The sequence below is a fragment of the Cololabis saira genome, chromosome 18 (assembly GCF_033807715.1).
Source record: "Cololabis saira isolate AMF1-May2022 chromosome 18, fColSai1.1, whole genome shotgun sequence".
In the NCBI taxonomy this organism is placed as follows: domain Eukaryota; kingdom Metazoa; phylum Chordata; class Actinopteri; order Beloniformes; family Belonidae; genus Cololabis; species Cololabis saira.
Window position 1 is genome coordinate 38105702 of NC_084604.1, and position 8739 is coordinate 38114440.

Genomic DNA, 8739 nt, shown 5'->3' on the forward strand with positions numbered 1-8739 from the left:
AGTGATGAGAACATCAGAGTAAAGACGTCAGTAGAAGTGCAGGGTTGAACGCTGATTAGCTGAACCTTGCTTAAAAAACTTCTGTGTGTTGAAAATCAAAGAAATTGCTAAAGTCAGGTGGAAATCTGAAGAAAATGGTCAAACGTAGCCCAAACATTCTTGAGATGATGGGAGAAGAAAGGTGTTGAAGACAGGAGGAAACATGTAAAAGGGAAATATTTGCTCAAGGGAAGAAGATGGGCTTAAGGGCAACAGGGCAACAGGGCAAAGTCAACGGCCCCCGAGAACCAAGAAGGTTGCGGAGTATCGTTCAAGACGACGACAAACAAGACGAAGTGCGGGGTCCAGGTAGCGGAGCGTACACATTGAACGATCCAAAATGCAAAAACTTTATTTAAGGTGACACTTCTGCTGCAACAACTGGCTAAAAGTAAACAAACAGTATGCGCGCGCGCGTACCTGTGCATGACAGGCAGACGCACAAGGGGAGAAGGGACTAATTCTTTTATTTTTTAATTTTTTAAACAACTTTATCCTTATGAAGGCAAGTGTTATAAGTAATCTCTCGCCATAACGCAGTTTACTTTTCACGTCTCGCTGCTTCACGGATTTGCATTGTGCATTGTGTTCTGCATTCTGATTAGCTAAATAGTCTCCCCGCTTCTTCACTTCCTGTGTCAATAAGTGTTTAGTAAACCTCTAGTTAGTGCAACTAGTGTGTTAGTAGTCATAGCTGCAGGACCAGACCAGAGCAGCTGGTCTGAAACAGAGCTTCATCTTAGATATGCTGCTATAGAGCTACGCTGTTATAGATCTACCCTGCTATAGAGCTACGCTGCTATAGAGCTACGCTGCTATAGAGCTACGCTGCTATAGATCTACCCTGCTATAGAGCTACGCTGTTATAGAGCTATGCTGCTATAGAGCTACGCTGCTATAGAGCTACGCTGTTATAGAGCTATGCTGCTATAGAGCTACGCTGCTATAGAGCTACGCTGTTATAGAGCTATGCTGCTATAGCGCTAGGCTGCTATAGAGCTACGCTGCTATAGAGCTACGCTGCAGGGGGACACACCAACATGATCCACTGAGCGGTGCCCATCACCCCTCCTTCTCTTTCCTTTCTCAATTATTAATTATAAGTATCTCATAACCATCATTGTTCTCCATTGTTCTTGTAGTGTGTTGTGCTGGTCTGCCCCCCCCCCCCCCTTCTTTTCTCTTCTGTGCATGTCTGCAGGCCAGAGCTTCAGGAGTTGCATGCTGACCTGAGTTTAGATACATGATGATCTGACTGAAACAAGGACATGGTCACATGACATCTAAAGGAGCTCCAATTAAATATTAGAGTGAGACACTTGTTTAGTCCAGTTTATTGATACTGAATAAAGTAAGCTTGAAAACCAGACACAACTGTTGATGAGACAGTGAGACAAATTTAAGACTTGAATCAACTTGAGATGCAATCAACAGCCCCAGATATAAAACACCAAATATTACCATCAGAGTACAAATGAAGGGTAGAGCAGAGAAAGAAGAAGGCAAGTGATCCTGCTGAACAACTACATCTAATACGACTGAACATGAGTCCAACCGTCCACTTCCTGTCAGCAGATGGACAACTGGACGTCCTCCAGGTCTTTTATCCTCTATTTTGGTTTGGAGACACGGCTGCAGAAACTGCTGGGATCACTGTTGGTTAGTTTTGATCCTCACAGCAGAATAAATCACCACATCTTCTTCCTCCTTGACCTGAAGTGAACAAACCAGAAACGTCACATGATTGCTCAGAAATCCTGCTCATCAGCCACATTTACACCCACATGTGCTGGTTGGACATTTCAGTTTGAAACCATTTGTGCTAATATGATGTTTAGTTCATCATAAAGAACTGGGACTTCACAATCAGGTTTTATTTTTATTTTATTTATTCTTTATTTCATTCATTGATAAAATAAAACAACAAACAATTTAATATAAACACAAACGTTCCTAAATTCGGAATGAAAGTGAGCAGAAAGAAGAAGAATCTTATTTAATCTGCCCCTTTTTATTCAGTTGCGATGACATCACCACTTTTTAGTTTTTTCTGCAACACGTCTGCAGCTGGAAGTCACTTTTACTGTCTGAAGTATAAGTTTGTAATGTTTAACTTCATTGATCGTTTATGAGGACGCTGGTTGTGGAAGCAACGTTTCAACGATGCATCCACAGACTTCTTCTCGGCAGTCTCCTCCTGAATTTCTTCCAGAGACACCGAGACAATCAGAGGCAGAGAAATACAATCTGTCCAGTAAGTCCTGGCTCCGCCCCCAAAATACAGGAACCACTGAAACTAACTCCGCCCCCAAAATACACTTCGATAACCCCTGAAATAGAAGTCTGTAATCACCTGTTCTTCTATATTTACTTACGTTTATCTTAGCAGAAGTCTTCCCAGAGTGATGGACAGAGGCGCAGGTCATGTTGTTCTCCGACTCATCCTGGAGGAAAACAAGAAATACTCAGAAAGTGGTCTCAAGATCTGTGTTGCTGTTTGAAACTACAAGTTTGATTTTCCAGTCACGATGAAAGTAAGTTGTTTTTAGCAACAAGAAACAAGAGGGAGATCAGATTATAAACGTTACAAGAGGAATTGGACAAGTTCTCGGTGATATCAGCCACATGTTTCTGAAGAGTCTGATTCTTTGTACTGTGCAGTGACACGTTGCAAATGAAAGGAACAAACCCACCTGAGAAGCCTGCAGTTAGTTACAGGTAGTTCTTCTAGCTTGGTTAGCTGATCTTATAATGACCTATGAGGCTAATTGATATTATTTTATGGTCATTCTGATCACCCCTGCTTGAACCGCCACCTTACTGTGGTGGAGGGGTTTGTGTTGCCCGAATGATCCTAGGAGCTATGTTGTCTGAGGGCAAGCTCCCATGGCAAGCAGGTACTCGGTGACGGGCCCGGACTAAGAGCGGTTCACAAGCCAAAAATGGACAAAAAAACCAAGGGCCGTTACGTCGCCCGGATTGGCGTCACCGGGGCCCCTCCCTGGAGCCAGGCCTGGTCAATGACCCAATCCCTGGACCAAAACCCTTGAAGAAGGGACATGGAATGTCACCTCACTGGGGGGGAAGGAGCCGGAGCTTGTACGTGAGGTTGAGAGATACCAGCTAGAGATAGTTGGGCTCACCTCCACACATAGCTTGGGCTCTGGAACCAGCTCCTTGAAAGGGGCTGGACTCTCCACTACTCTGGAGTTGCCGGGGGTGACAGTTATACCTGGAGAGGCGTGATTGGGAGGAACGGCCTCCCCGATCTGAACCCGAGCGGGGCTCTGTTATTGGACTATATGGTTTGTCCATAACGAACCGTATGTTCAAGCGTAAAGGTGTCCATCGGTGCACATGGCACCAGGACACCCTGAGCCAGAGGTCAATGATCGATTTTGTTGTTGAAGTAGGGGATTCCATTGTTCTACTGGGGGACTTCAACGCTCACGTGGGCAATGACAGTGATACCTGGAGAGGCGTGATTGGGAGGAACGGCCTCCCCGATCTGAACCCGAGCGGTGTTTTGTTGTTGGACTTCTGTGCTAGTCGCAGCTTGTCCATCACGAACACCATGTTCAGGCATAAGGGTGTCCATCAGTGCACGTGGCACCAGGACACCCTAGGCCGGAGGTCAATGATCGACTTTGTTGTTGTTTCATCGGACCTTCGGCCGCATGTCTTGTGGCGCTTTTGCACTAGTCTCACTTCTCCTCGGTTCTACCCGCTACGGACCCATTTTGCGCTTTCGCACTAGGGCTGAGACGGGTAAAGCCGCTCCAAGTCGATACTTTTTTCTGTAACCATTTCAGTGAGGTTCTATTGCGGGCTGAGCAGGGACTATTTCTGAGGTCACCACCCTCCTCGCCACCGATTGGTCGGGGGGGCGGGGCCGTCACCACCCTCCGCGCCTCTGATTGGTCGGGGGGCAGGGCCGGCAGACGTTTGAATCAGGAAGCGGGAGTCAGCGCGAGAGCGACTCGCGGCTCGCAGCGATTTTATTATAAAGCGCAAAACGTCTGTTTGGTGATCCAACTCTGAGGTGCAGATGTTCATAAACCTGGTGGCTGTCAAGAAAAAATTTAAAAAGCAATGTAGACGGGCTGTTTTACTCTCAGCCGCTCGCGGCTACAGCTGATTTCTCATCTGCGCCGACATGAACAAAGCGGTTGCGCAATCGAGTGCATCACAGCAGCTTCACCCCAACCCCCCCACTTCTCCCCTGGCAGTGCGAAAACACACGTGTGGAACCGTGCCGTGCCGCGCCGAGCCGAGCCGGGCTGAGCCGATACTAGTGCAAAAGTGGCTTTGGACACTCGGGTGAAGAGAGGGGCTGAGCTGTCAACTGATCACCACCTGGTGGTGAGTTGGATGCGCTGGCGGAGGAGGAGGTTGGACAGACCGGGCAGACCCCAACATATTGTGAGGGTCTCTTGGGAACGTCTGGCCGAGCCCTCAGTCATTGATCATTTATGAGGACGCTGGTTGTGGAAGCAACGTTTCAATGATGCATCCCCAGTCTTCTTCTCAGCAGTGTCCTCCTGAATTTCTTCCAGAGACACCGAGACAATCTGAAGCTGGCAGAGAAATACAATCTGTCCAGTAAGTCCTGGCTCTGCCCCAAAATACAGGAACCTCTGAAACTAGCTCCGCCCCCAGAATACACTTCAATAACCCCTGAAAGAGAAGCCTGTAATCACCTGTTCTTTATTTACTTACATTTATCTTAGCAGGAGTCTTCCCAGAGTGATCGACAGTGGCGTAGGTCATGTTGTTCTCTGACTCATCCTGGAGGAAAACAGGAAATACTCAGAAAATGGTGTCAAGATCTGTGTTGCTGTTTGAAACTACAAGTTTGATTTTGCTGTCACGATGAAAGTTAATTGTTATTAGCAACAAGAGACGAGAAGGAGATCAGATTACAAATGTTACAAGAGGAATTGGGGTCTCCCATGGCAAGCAAGTCCTCGGTGACTAAAACCGGTTCACAAGCCAAACATGGACAAAAGAAAACCAAGGACCGTTAGGTCGCCCGGATCGGCGTCACCGGGGCCCCTCCCTGGAGTCAGGCCTGGGGTTGGGGCTCGAAGGCAAGGGCCTGGTGGCCGTGTCTTTACCCATGGGACATGGCTGGGCTCAGCCCAAAACGGCGACATGGGTTCTTCTCCCCCGCAGGAGGACCATGGGAGACTGGTGCAATGTGGTCTGGGTAGCAGTCATGGCTGGGTGCCTCGAAAACCCGATCCCTGTATCAAAACCCTTGCAGTGGGGACATAGAATGTCAACTCACTGGGAGGGAAGGAGCCGGAGCTTGTGCAGGAGCTTGATAGATACCGGTCCACAACCAGTCAACATGTGTTTTGTGGATCTGGAGAAGGCATTCAACCGTGTCCCTCGTGCCATTCTGTGGGGGGTGCTCAGTGAGTATGGAGTCCGGGGCCCTCTGTTAAGGGCTGTCTGGTCTCTATATGATCGGAGCAGGAGTTTGGTTCGCATTGCCGGCAGTAAGTCAGACTTGTTCCCGGTGCATGTTGGACTCCGGCAGGGCTGCCCTTTGTCACCGGTCCTGTTCATAATTTTTATGGACAGGATTTCTAGGCGTAGCCAGGGGCCAGAGTGGGTCCTGATTTTTGCAGATGACGTTGTCCCGTTGGCTTCATCAGGCCAGGACCTTCAGCATGTGCTGGGGCAGTTTACAGCCAAATGCGAAGCAGCTGGAACGAGACTCAGCACCTCCAAAACCGATGCCATGTTTCTCCACCGGGAAAGACCCCAGAGAAGACCCAGGTAAGTTGGAGAGACTATGTGTCGCGGCTCGGACTCCCCCACTATTTTAGTGGAAGTATTTGGATTAAAACCCCCAACAGCAGCATAGGTAACATTGATCTCTGGATCATCCTGGAGACAAAGACAAATGCAGAAATGTCTCTAAAACTCAATGTTGCTGCAGTTCCATGTTTGACTACAGGGGAAGAAACAGCGCTCTGAAACTCACATTGTGGAGCATCAGCTGCTGAACATCTGAAACAAAGGTCACATTTCAAGAGTTGGTCAACAACATCATTACATGTCCATCAGCTTAATTCAGTAAATAATTTTTTTACTAATAAAAGAGCTGGTTCAGTTCTGCACATGTGCTGTTTTCTGATGACTTTCATACTTGTTTCATTCTGCTGATCTTCTTTCCTCCCGCAAACGATGAGAAGAGCAACAGCAACAGCCAGAACCACCACCACCCCCCCGACTGCTGATCCGATGATCACGCTGGTGTCGATCAGAGAGGAATCTGGAATCAAAGGATTCAACTAAATGATTGCAAAGGAAAATATGAACAATTGTCTGAATTAATTATACATATATGAGGTTAATTGTGATTATAACAAACAGTTTAGATGATGTTTTGCTCTTCTCCTCTTTATTTCCTGGTCTTGATGATTTCAGGGTGTCTTACCTGTAAAGTCCAGCGTGTATTCAGCATCTATCTTCACTCTGTCTCCTTCAACAACCTGGCAGGTGAATCTTCTCTTGGAGCCTCTCTGATGTTTCACCATCAGATCAGAAACACAGTTGTTCTGTCCTCCAGACACAAACCCATCACCTTCACCAAGCAGCACAGTTCCTGTCTCCTCCACCCAGATGATGCTGTTCTGCTCACAGGGACCCAAATGACTGTGTCTCACCAGAGAACAGTGTAATGTCACATCTCCATCCCTTCCTGGATCCACATCTGGTGGAGATGGAGAGACTGGAAGAAGACAAAAAATGTGTTGTCACAGGATAAAAAATGTCCAACAAACTGATTAAATGTGAGAATGTCTTTAAGTTACAGCCTTGGTTTAACTTATTGTCTCATGTCTCATTATTGTCTTCAAACTGAGAGTCTGGATGTTATTTTTTCAAAACACTCACCTGATAAAACACTCAGATACACAGATTTGGAACAGTATTCATATCCAGTCCAACAGATGTATTGACCAGCATCTTCAGCAGTGATGTTGTTGATGATCAGAGAGCAGTTTCTGCTAAAACTCATCCTGTCAGCTCCAGGTGACGTCTCCTCAATATTTCCATTACGATACTTGAATTGTCTGTATATATTTCCATCTTTGTAATGAATCCAGTCAAAACCAGAACATCGATTCGATGATGAACCAACGTTAGACGGTAAAACGAAGTCATCTCCAGCTCTGTGATGGAGAACGATTCGTCCACCACTGATTCCTGCTGCAGAGAAAAACACTCTGAGAAAAGCTTTACACTTCACACATCAACCTGACCCAAGAAACATATTTAACCTACATATTTATATTGTTATTATATTAGGTTTGTCAGCACACAGGCAACATTCAATAACCTCCACTTGATAGAATCATTTTAATTTTTAATCAGTATATGTCCATGTATCAGGGGTGACACAAGCCGGTCTGTTGCACACTTTGGACGCCCTCAGGGCTTTGCTGAATCAGGGAAACATGTGAAACCTGCAGGACAGCAGCTTTGCAGGACCCGGGCCGAGGTCCACCGTCATATGTGCAAGTGTTTATCGTTAAAACAAACTTAACATGACACGGCTTATTTTAATTCAATGTTATATTTGGTTTCATGGAAACATGAAAAGAGGAAGCAAACCTTCCTCTTCTGCTTCGTCTTTGAACCATTTTCTCAATAAAATACTGAAATCAGTCAAATCTCCTTTTATAAAAAAATGAATTTGTAAAGTTATTTCTTCTGACTTTTCTTTCTTGCACTTCAGTGTGAAAAGGAATTTTAGCTGAAATTATATATTTGATTTTCTAAAACAGCCTGTTTTTGCAGAGACATGTAGGCGAATAACTAGCTTCTGTTTTTGTTCACAGACTGAAATCAGTGAGCTGAGGGTTGAACGTGGTTCTCCAACAACGAGCCGGTCCTCCACTGATCCACGTCTACATGTTATACCAGCTGCTGCCACCGGGGGGCGTCTCACAGATGACAGGAGTGTCGGTGGAGGACGGAGGCTGAGGACAGACACCTGTCCAGGTCAGCACAGCTCTGGTAACGACTCAGACGTGTCTGTCAGGCTTTTTCTGAAGCAGGGAAACATTTAAAACCTGCAGGAAACGACCCTGGAGGACCAGGACTACCCAGCCCTGGTATAAATCACATAAAACCCTGAAACATGTTAAATAAAGTTGATCTTTACCTTCAAAGTGAAGCAGTAAAGTGATGAAGAGCTGCAGCCGTGGTGTCATTCTGTCTCTGCCGGATGAAATTATGCTTCTCTCTGCTTCTCCTCTGATTATGTTGATGTTAGTTCCTGTTTCTAGTTAACGTAGTGGCTAAAAACATCTTCACACCAACACCCAGTGTCCTCACACTGCTGTCAATCCTCTGAACACACATCCAGCAAGAGTTCAAGTTCAGAGTTTAGGTGGACGGACGGATTATCTGAAGGATTATGTGAAGACCTAAACATCTGAAACAGAATCTTTTATCTCCCATCAAATCCACTCGTGGTGTTGATCTGTCTCTGATCAGTGATATAAATACTTTTTCTCTTCTGCAGGTGTGTAGGCCCATGTGATGATGTAACTTCCTGTCTTGTGCATGAACGTGTTCATCGAACATTAAACTGAACGCAACATATTTGCAAATAAAGAACTTGAACTTGTTCAGATCTGCAGATAACGAACTGGAATTTGAACTGTTCAGATTATGAGT

The 8739-nt window shown here is 45.9% G+C and overlaps 1 protein-coding gene across 1 annotated transcript; it reads right to left on the reverse strand.

Annotated features, from left to right (window-relative positions):
- Positions 1-1689: 1689 nt before the first annotated feature.
- Positions 1690-7150, reverse strand: LOC133464833 (uncharacterized). The gene is made up of 8 exons (XM_061747018.1): positions 6949-7150; positions 6491-6784; positions 6200-6325; positions 6035-6060; positions 5773-5937; positions 4759-4827; positions 2415-2483; positions 1690-1752 (listed from the first exon to the last, which is right to left on the reverse strand). Exons 1-8 carry the CDS (start codon positions 7070-7072, stop codon positions 1690-1692), a joined length of 936 nt encoding a protein of 311 aa, XP_061603002.1. The 5' UTR covers positions 7073-7150.
- Between the last annotated feature and the right edge of the window lie 1589 nt (positions 7151-8739).

Coding starts and splice junctions, on each gene's coding strand:
- LOC133464833 (XM_061747018.1), bottom strand. CDS start 7,072: ATGAGTTTTAGCAGAAACTGCTCTCTGATCATCAACAACATCACTGCT. Junction 6,326..6,490: donor ATACACGCTGGACTTTACAG/GTAAGACACCCT, acceptor CTTTGATTCCAG/ATTCCTCTCTGATCGACACC. Junction 2,484..4,758: donor AGACTCCTGCTAAGATAAAT/GTAAGTAAATAA, acceptor GTTTTCCTCCAG/GATGAGTCGGAGAACAACAT.